Below are 14,104 nucleotides of genomic sequence, written 5' to 3' on the forward strand. Positions count from 1 at the left end.
GTAACAACTACTAAAGGTAATAAATAAAATTTGTAATGAAAAATTAAAGTTTGATTTTTTGAGGAAAATCTTATGCCCGCGAGCCTCCTTAATGCCAAAAAATGACATTTTTGAACCAAAGGGAGATAATTTGGAGCTTTTTCAATGATTTAAACATTTAAAAAGTCTTCTGGGGCCAAACCAAATCCAATTTTTTGGGTTGATTTTTATACCATTTCATAAAGTAATAACTAATAATAAAATAGATAAAATTTATAATGAAAAAACAAATGTTTATTTTTTTGCTGAAATTTTTGATACTACACTTAAAACTGCAGATTGAATAAACAGTATAAAACAGTGTTAAAATTAGATGCTTTGAAAGAGTAAGAAGTTCTTTCTTCTATTGTGGCACTCATCTAATTGATCATGGAAAGTAAAAGATTAGTCCAGTATCTATAAAAACCACACACAGATACTCCTTGGAGAAATGTTTTTAGATAATGTTTAAATGTATATCCAACATTGTTACTGCGTCTGTTTTTTCCACGCACTTTAGTTCAAACAGTTCTGTTACTTGGTTTAATACCTCAATCTTTCTCTTGAAATCTGCATATTATTATAAACATAGATATATATAATTCAGTGAATGATTGACTTCTTTCTTATAGTTACAAGATAACAGATATACCAGGAGAAAATGTATATTACCTTGACCTTGATGTCAAGGTGTGTTTTAATGATTTACTTCCTTATTATAGCTACAAGATAACAGATATACCAGGAGAAAATGTATATTACCTTGACCTTGATGTCAAGGTGTGTTTTAATGATAGGGGACCTTGTACAATTGAAGCAACTATATTTTCTAACACTAAACTCCCCAAACTTCAGTGTAGCTGGCAGAAAGGATTCTTAAAGTCAGGTAAGTTTTACCTACAGTTTTACCTACAGTTTTACTCAATTATATCATGTATATATTTCATTACTTCATACTAGGGATGTCAAAAGATCTGAAATTTAATACTCGAATACTCGGTCAAGATACTCGAGTATTCGTGAGTACTCGGATGAATCTTAAACTTCTATTGAAAAGTTTAGATTTAAGGTGGAATGCAGTGTTTTTGTTATTACCTTTCATAAACATAAGTCAAACGTACTACTTAAAGTCTGATACAGTAGACAATATATGTATCATCTGTTCCTGAGAAGTTGGTATTTTTTATGATACGTCCATTAATTTGTCAACAAGAATATTGGACTTCAAATTACTTGTGCTTTTTCGTGCTGCTCAGTCTTACTTGTTATGTGTTGTTTGGTTTTATTTGGCACCATCGTTTGTCTGATTGTTTTTTTTTTTTAGCAATGACGTTGTCAGTTTATTTTCAACTTTTGAGTTTGAATGTCGCTCTCCTAATTTTGCCTATCTTTTAATTGTAAATTAAACAATTATAGTTAAATTTTAACTACTGTGTATTTAAATTAATTTAAATGTACATCTCATACCAATCATGTTTACATAGAAGTCTTGATTAACAAACAAAGATAAGTTTTACGGCTTGTGTAATGAGTTAATTATTAATCCATGAAAGTGTTGATCTGTGTACAAACACCATTAAAAATGTCTCCAATCAGTTGTGTATGGTTTACCGCTTGTCACTCTGATTTTGTTCTTGTTTAGAAATATGATATGGTCAACAATTTCAGACGAAAGACTGTTTGATTTCCTTTTGTTGTTACAAGTAGTGAACATGAAAACATTCCCTTGGAAGAAAAGAACTTTGCTGGTACTACATGTACTATAACAAACAGAAGCCTCATGATAAACATATTTATGCTCTTTATTGGTTTTATTTAGTATTTCGAATGTGATATTTCAACGGAACTAAAGTGAGTGGAAATGTGAAGAGAACATATCTCAAGATGTATAACAGGCAAACGAATATGAGTACTAAAACTGTACTCGAGTACTCTGTCTTCCGATCAAGTACCCGAGTACTCGAGTACTTGTTGTCATCCCTAGTTTATACCTCACTTTTGTCTTAACAAAAGCAATGAATAACATAAATTGTATTAGAAGATTATTGAACTATCATACTTTGATCTTTAATGTCTCAATATTTGCATTACAGTTTTATTATATTTTTGACTGGTTTTAGCTCTAAAATAAAGTTTTGAACATTGTTCCATTGATAATCTAAAGCAGTTAATTTGTTCCAGTTTGATAGCCACCTTACTGATGTTTTAGTGTTACTGTTTTTTTTTTTTATAGATTGGTCATTGTCTGACTGGTTTTCCTTGAAGAATTTCAGTCCAAACCTAACACTGCCAGATGAAGGTATACTACAGCTGATGAAGGATTTAGCACTGACTTCGTTTTTACTGGACAAACCATGTGACTCGTCTGATCCAGGCTCTGTGTTTGCTACATCTTATCAAGGTTGGAGTTTAGGTAAGCAGTTGCTTCTTCATTATGCTTTTATAGAAAAATGTTTTTGTATAATTTATTGACTACAATTTACAAAGCAATAGGTGCAAAAAGGGCCTAATTGTCTCCAATGTCAAACCAATTATTTGCAGACGAAAAGTAGATAAGTAAATATGTGAGATGGTGATAGAATAGGTCTAACTTATCTATTTAAATGTTGACAGTTTCATCCAATTAGGCCCAAAATAAGGATTTTGGTGAAATTTAAAAATATCCTTATCTTTCAACCAAATTTAAGCTTCAAACACAGAGCTTAGAATCTGTGAATTAAAAGCTTTCGGGGTAGATGTGTTAGTGTTAGAACAATCAATATGTTACAAGATTAGATGCCACCATATTTGAGACAAATCCAACCTAATGTTTTACCAAGTAGATTATAAGTTCAGTACATATTCCATAGCAACTTTAATTTGAAAAGTATTCAAAAAGATTACCAAATGTTTGTAGTTGCATATATTTTCTTTATAGATTTTGCCAAAGCCTTTATTTTTTTTCTTTGTAGGTTGCCAAGATAGCGTTGTTAGATTACCTCCCCTAATGGAAGATCTGAACTGTTACCTTGATGAATCCTGTACAGGGATACAGTGTTGTGTAAATGTTGGTTTTATCAAAAGAAGTTTCCACAGTTTCTTCACAGTTGATACCTGTAACTATGTGATTAGTTTTGGTATAGAGAAACTCAAATTTGATGTTACTTTGGACGATGTAACATATGGTGAATGGAATCAGTTTGACCTCTTTGGGGTTATCTCTGTCAGGTATGATTACTGTATATGTCACTGTCTGGTAGGATTACTGTTTTTGACAAGTCACTGTCAGTAATTGCATATGATATTTCAATGACGGGTATGAATACTGTATTTGATGTGTCACTGTCAGGAATGAATACTGCATTTGATATGTCACTATCAGGTATGAATACTGCATTTGATGTGTCACTGTCGGGTATGAATACTGCATTTGATACGTCACTATCAGGTATGAATACTGCATTTGATGTGTCACTATCAGGTATGAATACTGCATTTGATATGTCACTATCAGGTATGAATACTGCATTTGATGTGTCACTATCAGGTATGAATACTGCATTTAATGTGTCACTATCAGGTATGCATACTGCATTTGATACGTCACTATCAGGTATGAATACTGCATTTGATGTGTCACTATCAGGTATGAATACTGCATTTGATATGTCACTATCAGGTATGAATACTGCATTTGATGTGTCACTATCAGGTATGAATACTGCATTTGATACGTCACTATCAGGTATGAATACTGCATTTGATATGCCACTATCAGGTATGAATACTGCATTTGATATGTCACTATTAGTAATTTTATATGATATGTCACTACCAGGTATGCATACTGCATTTGATATGTCACTATTAGTAATTGTATATGATATGTCACTGTCAGGTATGCATACTGCAAAGCTATGTCGCTGTCAGGTATTGCATGATATGTCATTTTTAGTTAAGAATACAGTAACTGCTGTCATTGACAGGTATGAATACTACTGATAATATGACTCTGTCATGTATGAATACTGCATTTGATGTGTCACTATCAGGTATGAATACTGAATTTGATATGTCACTCAGTTATGAACACTGCATATGTTATGTCACTGTCGGGTATGAGAACTGTATTTGATATGTCACTGTTGGGTATGAATACTGCATTTGATATGTCACTATCAGGTATGAATACTGCATTTGATACGTCACTATCAGCTATGAATACAGCATTTGATACGTCACTGTCGGGTATGAATACAGCATTTGATACGTCACTGTCGGGTATGAATACTGCATTTGATACGTCACTGTCGGGTATGAATACTGCATTTGATATGTCACTGTCGGGTATGAATACTGCATTTGATATGTCACTATCACGTATGAATACTGCATTTGATACGTCACTATCAGCTATGAATACAGCATTTGATACGTCACTGTCGGGTATGAATACAGCATTTGATACGTCACTGTCGGGTATGAATACTGCATTTGATACGTCACTGTCGGGTATGAATACTGCATTTGATACATCACTGTCGGGTATGAATACTGCATTTGATACGTCACTGTCGGGTATGAATACTGCATTTGATACGTCACTGTCGGGTATGAATACTGCATTTGATACGTCACTGTCGGGTATGAATACTGCATTTGATACGTCACTGTCGGGTATGAATACTGCATTTGATGCGTCACTATCAGGTATGAATACTGCATTTGATGCGTCACTACCAGGTATGCATACTGCATTTGATGTGTCACTACCAGGTATGAATACTGCATTTGATGCATCACACTTTCAGGTATGAATACTGCATTTGATATGTCACTATCAGCTATGAATACTGCATTTGATATGTCAGTCGGGTATGAATACTGCATTTGATGTGTCACTGTCGGGTATGAATACTGCATTTGATACGTCACTATCAGGTATGAATACTGCATTTGATGTGTCACTATCAGCTATGAATACTGCATTTGATATGTCACTGTCAGGTATGAATACTGCATTTGATATGTCACTGTCGGGTATGAATACTGCATTTGATATGTCACTGTCGGGTATGAATACTGCATTTGATATGTCACTGTTGGGTATGAATACTGCATTTTATATGTCACTGTCGGGTATGAATACTGCAATTGATATGTCACTGTTGGGTATGAATACTGCATTTGATATTTCACTGTCGGGTACTCTAAATGATGTTTCACTGTCATGTATGAATACTGCCTATGATATGCCAATGTCAGGTATGAAAACTGTATTTGATGTGTCACTATCAGGTATGAATACTGCATATGATCAGTTATTGTCAAATATGAATACTATTTTCATATTTTACTGCTAAGTATGAATACTGCATATGTGTCACTGTCAGTAGATAGATATAGGAAGCTGTGGTGTGAGTGCCAATGAGACAACTCTCAGTCCAAATAACAATACTGTTTATGATATGTCACTGTTAAGTAGGATTAGTGCATTTGATAGGTCTATGTCAGGTATGAATATTGCATTTGATATGTCACTGTCAGGTAGTCTTACTGTATATGATATGTCATTGTCAGATATGCTTACTGTATATGATATGTCACTGTTAAGTAGGATTAGTGTATTTGATATGTCACTGTCAAGTATGATTATCCTTTATGATATGTCACTATCTGGTAAGAAAACTAAATCTGATATATTGCTTTCTTCTTTGATTACACATTTTCTTTTTCAAATCATTTAAATTCTCAGTTTTTTGTATACTTACCAGTTCCTATATATATATTTATATATCTATCTTAATAGTAAATACAAATGTATATTTTTCAGGTATATGATAGATAACTTACAAGAGGATGGTTTGTATCTTGTATCATTGACACTGGGAGTATGCTGGGAATCCGATGGATCAAACTGTCAACAACATGTTATACTTAATAATGCTTTGTTACCTAAACCCTTGTGTAACTGGAATAAACCATACAACATACCAGGTAAGTTTACTGTGTAATCAGAATAAACAATACGAAATACCTAGTACATTGGTAGGCTTACTGTATATTTGGATAAATGTTAAGGAATATATTAAAAGTTTGCTGTATAATTATACCCCCGCTTTAAAAATGGGGGGGATATACTGTTTTACCTCTGTCTGTCAGTCCGTCCGTCAGTCCGTCAGTCAGTCCGTCCCATGAAACTTTCGTCACATTTTTCTCAGGAACTACACATCCACCCTTTCTGTAATTTGGTATCAACATTTATATATGTCAGCCATACCGTGTGATGCGTTTTCAGATTCATCACTTGACAACTTCCTGTTTACCGAACACTTGTCTGATTTTACACATGATAGCCAAGTTGAAAATTTTCGTCACATTTTTCTCAGGAACTACAATACAAGGATTTCTGAAATTTGGTTTAAGGATTTATATAAGTCAGCTATACCGTGTGATGCGTTTTCAGATTCATCAATCGACAACTTCCTGTTTACCGAACACTTGTATGATTTTACACATGATAGCCAAGTTGAAAATTTTCGTCACATTTTTCTCAGAAACTACAATACAAGGATTTCTGAAATTTGGTTTCAGGATTTGTATAAGTCAGCTATACTGTGTGACGCGTTTTCAGATTCATCACTCGACTACTTCCTGTTTACCGAACACTTGTATGATTTTACACATGATAACCAAGTTAAAAATTTTCGTCACATTTTTCTCAGGAACTACAATACAAGGATTTCTGAAATTTGGTTTCAGGATTTTTATAAGTCAGCTATACCGTGTGATGCGTTTTCAGATTCATCACTCGACAACTTCCTGTTTACCGAACACTTGCATATTTTTACACTATTAATATTATCCACTTGCGGCGGGGGTATCATCAGTGAGCAGTAGCTCGCAGTTTCACTTGTTTGTAAATTGTTCAGGAATATCTTGGAGTTTTACTTCTCATTATCACCTTGGTGTATCAGTATCCGATTGTATGTATTATGGTAATTGAAATGATTTAATATATCATATAATGTACATTTATTTTATTTTAAGGATATCGATGTAAATCTGTTCTGTCTGCTGACATTATATTTATTATAGTAACTCAAATGATTTAATATATCATATATAATATGAATTTATTTCATTTAAGGATGTAAATCTGTGATGCCAGCTGACATTGTATTTGTCGTTGATGAATCTGGCAGTGTAGGACAGAAACATTTTGACGATACTGTGGAGGCCATTATTGATACCGTAAACAGTCTAGTGATCCGTGATGACCTTATCAATGTAGGAATGACCTTGTTTGAAGGTCAGGGAACATCAAGAACAATATTAAACATAAAAGATGGGCAAGATAAGACACAAATTAAAGAGATCTTGTCCAAAACTGTATACAAGAATGGAATGTATACTGATATTGCTGATGCCTTTAGTTACACATGTAATCAGATGTTTGTAACTAGTCAAGGAGATCGGTCAGAGGCTGTGAATTACTTAGTTCTATTGACTGATGGGAAGTCAGACTCCATCAAGGCTGTACAACAAGCAGAATTATGCAGCAGTAAAGGTGTCAGAATTATATCTGTAGGGATAGGCACAGGCATTGATGTAGATCTATTGGAGAAGGTGGCCTATAAACCAGAGTATTTCATTAATACTGCATACAGTGAACTGAATACCACCTTACCTACTCTGGTTTCACACTCAGTAGACTGTAGTGCAGGTATACAGTCTTTACATAACTGATTAAAGTCAAAAGTGATTATTTCTACTTCTGTTGAGGAAATGGATGGTTTTTAGAGTCATATTTTCTACAAGATGTTCATTCTTTGTTTAATTCATTCTTTGTTCAATCAACATGTTGTTCACTTGATCTCAGCTCTACATTATTCAAACCTCTATTATAATGACAGTTATTCTTGCTTTTGTCTGTTTATGTAATTATGCAGTAACCCAATGACACAAATAAATACATGCAGAGGTTCTTCAATAAAGTTTACATAAATATCTTGTATATAACAAATTCAACATCTCTTTTTCATGCAATACACATTTTATACACTCTAGAGGTTTCTGAAATTTGGTGTCAGCCTTAATGTGACACCATGCCTTACCTGTATAATTTTTTCACATCCATTAATTATCAACTTCCTCTCAACTGAATACCTGTTATAGGCTGTATTTATTTACCTGTGATGGCTATGACTGAAATCGTGTGGCATTCTTCTCTGAGGAGTGATAGATTCCTGAAGTTTGGTATTAAATTTTGTGAGACCACATGCTAAAATGTATGATGTTTGAAATCTAATTTTGATTATCCACGACAAAGCAGTTTTTGTATTGTCTTATATAAGTCTTGGATACACTCATGTATACTATTTTTTTTTTAATACAGATTTTTCCCTGGACAAGTTTTTAGATGACAGTGGATTGCTTGGTCTTGCAGAGTTCAGTATATCTCAGCTACTGGAACATCTTGGTGTATCTGAATACCTACAGGGTTGTGACAGGACACAGACTCCATACATACCAGCTACAAATGGCTGGAATAATGGTAAGTTGTATCTGAATACCTACAAGGTTGTGACAGGACACAGACTCCATACATACCAGCTACAAATGGCTGGAATAATGGTAAGTTGTATCTGAATACCTACAAGGTTGTGACAGGACACAGACTCCATACGTACCAGCTACAAATGGCTGGAACAATGGTAAGTTATATCTGAATACCTACAAGGTTGTGACAAGACACAGACTCCATAAGTACCAGCTACAAATGGCTGAAATAATGGTAAGTTGTATCTGAATACCTACAAGGTTGTGACAGTACACAGACTCCATACGTACCAGCTACAAATGGCTGGCATAAATGTAAGTTGTATCTGAATACCTACAAGATTGTGACAGGACACAGGCACCTTAGAGACCGGCTGGAATAATGGAAAGTTGTTTATTTCCTGGTAATATACATGCCTCCAGAGTTGAAAGATCCTTTTCACAAATAAGGACGTATAAAAATGCAACCACATCTGGTCAGAATGATATCTTGTTTTTCTTTCTGCATATGAAAAAAAGGCCTTTCAATAATTAGGCAGAGAACCCACTGGTATGCAAAATTGTTGCAACTACCCATCATTCCAACTTCTTTCCAATTTCTGGTCCTTATTCTACGCCAACAAGCTCTACTGTACCAACATTGCTGATTCATTGTTTAATGGTTCTGATCTGGAATGTGCATTAAATATATTTGCCACTTGACATCAATCAATTATTATGATGGGTAATAGTTTGGGAACAAGTTCACAATTTGTCAAGCTCTTATGAAATGTATAGTCCTGTAATTGTACAAATATATTAAATTTATGTGTTTTATGTTTTCAATATAACAGATGAAGATATTGACCTCATACTTGTTGTATAATCATTTGAATTACAGAATGTGAGAGACATTGCTGCTAGTCTTGGAATCTTGGATTCTTGAAATGAAAAAAAGGATAAATCTCTCCTTTTTAGCTTTTCTCATCACTTTGCGTCCGTCGTCGTCTTCGTCGTCTATTAACTTTTACAAAAATCTTCTCCTCTGAAACTACTGGGCCAAATTAAACCAAACTTGGCCAAATTCATTATTGGGGTATCTAGTTTAAAAAATGTGTCCGGTGACCCGGCCAACCAACCAAGATGGCCGCCATGGCTAAAAATAGAACATAGGGGTAAAAGGCAGTTTTTGGCTTATAACTCAAAAACCAAAGCATTTAGAGCAAATTTGACTGGGATAATTGTAAATTGTTTATCAGGTCAACATCTATCTGCCCTGAAATTTTCAAATGAATCGGACAACCTGTTGTTGGGTTGCTGCCCCTGAATTGGTAATTTTAAGGAAATTTTGCTGTTTTTGTTATTATCTTGAATATTTTTATAGATAGAGATAAACTGTAATCAGCAATAATGTACAGCAAAGTAAGACCTAAAATTAAGTCAACATGAGCAAAATGGTCAATTGACCCTCTAAGGAGTTATTGTCCTTTATAGTCAGTTTTTAACAATTTTCATAAAATTTGTAAATTTTAACTAACATTTTCCGCTGAAACTACTGAGCCAAGTTCATTATAGATAGAGATAATTGTAAGCAGCAAGAATGTTCAGCAAAGTAAGATGTACAAACACATCACCATCACCAAAACACAATTTTGTCATGAATCCATCTGCTTCCTTTGTTTAATATTCACATAGACCAAGGTGAGCGACACAGGCTCTAAACTAGTTAGTCTTTTTATTTTCAAATTTGCCACAAAATGTATTAATTGTTTTTGGAACTGAAACACATAAGAGATTAACAACTTAGATCTTATATAAATGTTCTTCATTACAAGTAATAATTAATGAATGTGTTATTTATTTCAGCATGCCCATCAATGCCTGCATTTAATGATATATCTTCTCATGCATCATGCTATATACCAGACACATGTACAGCTCTAGACTGCTGTATTGAAGTAAACAGAATAAAGAGACAATTTCATACCTACGTAGATATAGATACATGTAATTATAAACTGACCGTGATGATAGAGAAACTATATCTGGAATACTCCTTGGTTGACTATCAATGGGGAAAGAAAGAAAAATACTCACTGTTTGGATTGCTCAATTTACAGTAAGTTAAATTCTCTTATGGCTTTTTGGTCATGGCGTTAAAACAAATGAAGGGAAAAAAGGGGAGGAATTTGTATTGCCACTGAAAAATAAGGTATAAATGTTGGATAGCAGCAGAAACTTTGTCTTTCAATATGAGGACAGTGTGATTTATGGTATAATATTAAAAAGAAGATGTGGTATGATTGCCAATGAGACAACTGTCCACAAGAGACCAAAATATAAGTCAATGAGACAGATACCCAATGACACATAAAATCTAAGGGGTCAACTTTCTGACTTCAATGATAAACAGGTGTCTTTAAATGTATATTTTATTTTAAGTTTACAGTATAGAACTATGGAAATGGTGATGATGTTTTATTTTATTTGAAAGGTTTACAATAGAGAACTTGGAAGTTGATGGTGTTTTATTTTATTTGAAAGGTTTACAATAGAGAACTTGGCTGATGATGGTGTTTTATTTTATTTCTAAGGTTTACAATAGAGAACTTGGCTGATGATGATGTTTTATTTTATTTGAAAGGTTTACAATAGAGAACTTGGCTGATGATGGTGTTTTATTTTATTTCTAAGGTTTACAATAGAGAACTTGGCTGATGATGGTGTTTTATTTTATTTGAAAGGTTTACAATAGAGAACTTGACTGATGATGATGTTTTATTTTATTTGAAAGGTTTACAATAGAGAACTTGACTGATGATGGTGTTTTATTTTATTTCTAAGGTTTACAATAGAGAACTTGGCTGATGATGGTGTTTTATTTTATTTGAAAGGTTTACAATAGAGAACTTGGCTGATGATGGTGTTTTATTTTATTTCTAAGGTTTACAATAGAGAACTTGGCTGATGATGGTGTTTTATTTTATTTCTAAGGTTTACAATAGAGAACTTGGCTGATGATGGTGTTTTATTTTATTTGAAAGGTTTACAATAGAGAACTTGACTGATGATGGTGTTTTATTTTATTTCTAAGGTTTACAATAGAGAACTTGGAAGTTGATGGTGTTATATTTTATTTGAAAGGTTTACAATAGAGAACTTGGCTGATGATGATGTTTTATTTTATTTCTAAGGTTTACAATAGAGAACTTGGAAGTTGATGGTGTTATATTTTATTTGAAAGGTTTACAATAGAGAACTTGACTGATGATGATGTTTTATTTTATTTCTAAGGTTTACAATAGAGAACTTGACTGATGATGGTGTTTTATTTTATTTCTAAGGTTTACAATAGAGAACTTGGAAGTTGATGGTGTTATATTTTATTTGAAAGGTTTACAATAGAGAACTTGACTGATGATGATGTTTTATTTTATTTCTAAGGTTTACAATAGAGAACTTGGCTGATGATGGTGTTTTATTTTATTTGAAAGGTTTACAATAGAGAACTTGGCTGATGATGATGTTTTATTTTATTTGAAAGGTTTACAATAGAGAACTTGGCTGATGATGGTGTTTTATTTTATTTCTAAGGTTTACAATAGAGAACTTGGCTGATGATGATGTTTTATTTTATTTGAAAGGTTTACAATAGAGAACTTGGCTGATGATGGTGTTTTATTTTATTTCTAAGGTTTACAATAGAGAACTTGGCTGATGATGATGTTTTATTTTATTTGAAAGGTTTACAATAGACAACTTGGCTGATGATGGTGTTTTATTTTATTTCTAAGGTTTACAATAGAAAACTTGACTGATGATGGTGTTTTATTTTATTTCTAAGGTTTACAATAGAGAACTTGGAAGTTGATGGTGTTATATTTTATTTGAAAGGTTAACAATAGAGAACTTGGCTGATGATGATGTTTTATTTTATTTCAAAGGTTTACAATAGAGAACTTGGCTGATGATGATGTTTTATTTTATTTGAAAGGTTTACAATAGAGAACTTGGCTGATGATGGTGTTTTATTTTATTTCTAAGGTTTGCAATAGAGAACTTGGCTGATGATGGTGTTTTATTTTATTTCTAAGGTTTACAATAGAGAACTTGGCTGATGATGGTGTTTTATTTTATTTGAAAGGTTTACAATAGAGAACTTGGCTGATGATGATGTTTTATTTTATTTCTAAGGTTTACAATAGAGAACTTGGCTGATGATGGTGTTTTATTTTATTTCTAAGGTTTACAATAGAGAACTTGGCTGATGATGATGTTTTATTTTATTTCTAAGGTTTACAATAGAGAACTTGGCTGATGATGGTGTTTTATTTTATTTCTAAGGTTTACAATAGAGAACTTGGCTGATGATGATGTTTTATTTTATTTCTAAGGTTTACAATAGAGAACTTGGCTGATGATGGTGTTTTATTTTATTTGAAAGGTTTACAATAGAGAACTTGGCTGATGATAGTGTTTTATTTTATTTCTAAGATTTACAATAGAGAACTTGGCTGATGATGGTGTTTTATTTTATTTCTAAGGTTTACAATAGAGAACTTGGCTGATGATGATGTTTTATTTTATTTGAAAGGTTTACATAGAGAACTTGGCTGATGATGGTGTTTTATTTTATTTCTAAGGTTTACAATAGAGAACTTGGCTGATGATGGTGTTTTATTTTATTTCTAAGGTTTACAATAGAGAACTTGGCTGATGATGGTGTTTTATTTTATTTGAAAGGTTTACATAGAGAACTTGGCTGATGATGATGTTTTATTTTATTTCTAAGGTTTACAATAGAGAACTTGGCTGATGATGGTGTTTTATTTTATTTCTAAGGTTTAACGTAACAATACCCAAATTGCACCGAGTACCCAAATTGCACCTATTTAGCAAAACTAGCAGCGAAAATCTTACAAGATTTCATAGAGACTAAACAATTTGTATTTTTATGATTTGATACTAAGCACATCTGTCAACATAGGTAAAACTATTTAGATATGTACAAAACGTTCACAGTATTTATCAACAGATGAAATATTTACTGAAAAAGCAAAATGTACTGAAACGTCGCCATGCGACGTCATCAAAACGTCATCTTTTTAAAATGAGCAAATACAATATGTTACAAGTATCCATTTAAAAAATAATGAAGAGTAAGCATGGACTAATATCCAATTGTTCAAAATATTTGAAGAAATTAAACAAAAGCTCTGTTATTAGACTTTTGACGATGTGAATTTAAGCATGGATGCAATTTGGGTACTCCTCATTTCAGAATCATTGATGGTTTGGAGGTCAGTTTAGACCAATTTTTCTATGATTCCATATGGAATAAAAATCAAACTAGTGTACCTTTATAATAAAGAAGGATACGGCTACAAAATAAACACAGAATGGACATTTTTGTCTTCATCATAAAAAAACGTAGATAAAAAACCTGTCAAAATAGGTGCAATTTGGGTACCGTCACGTTACAATAGAGAACTTGGCTGATGATGATGTTTTATTTTATTTCTAAGGTTTACAATAGAGAACTTGGCTGATGATGGTGTTTTATTTT

The 14,104-nt window shown here is 32.8% G+C and overlaps 2 protein-coding genes across 2 annotated transcripts in view; both read left to right on the forward strand.

Moving 5' to 3' along the window:
- The window catches only part of LOC143062603 (uncharacterized), a 142,496-nt gene extending 133,012 nt beyond the window's left edge, over positions 1-9,484 (forward strand). Inside the window, exons 89-95 of the mRNA XM_076234267.1 lie at positions 741-904; positions 2,252-2,431; positions 2,970-3,225; positions 5,831-5,994; positions 7,148-7,723; positions 8,396-8,634; positions 9,440-9,484. Coding sequence (XP_076090382.1) covers positions 741-904; positions 2,252-2,431; positions 2,970-3,225; positions 5,831-5,994; positions 7,148-7,723; positions 8,396-8,634; positions 9,440-9,484 — 1,624 coding nt within the window. The remainder of the gene's footprint in view (positions 1-740; positions 905-2,251; positions 2,432-2,969; positions 3,226-5,830; positions 5,995-7,147; positions 7,724-8,395; positions 8,635-9,439) is intronic.
- A 925-nt stretch (positions 9,485-10,409) lies between these two features.
- Positions 10,410-14,104, forward strand: part of LOC143065348 (uncharacterized) — a 108,484-nt gene continuing 104,789 nt past the window's right edge. The window contains exon 1 of the mRNA XM_076238877.1: positions 10,410-10,657. Within this exon, the coding sequence (XP_076094992.1) occupies positions 10,416-10,657 (242 nt within the window). The 5' untranslated portion in view covers positions 10,410-10,415. The remainder of the gene's footprint in view (positions 10,658-14,104) is intronic.

Source organism: Mytilus galloprovincialis, chromosome 2, assembly GCF_965363235.1.
Source record: "Mytilus galloprovincialis chromosome 2, xbMytGall1.hap1.1, whole genome shotgun sequence".
In the NCBI taxonomy this organism is placed as follows: Eukaryota; Metazoa; Mollusca; class Bivalvia; order Mytilida; family Mytilidae; genus Mytilus; species Mytilus galloprovincialis.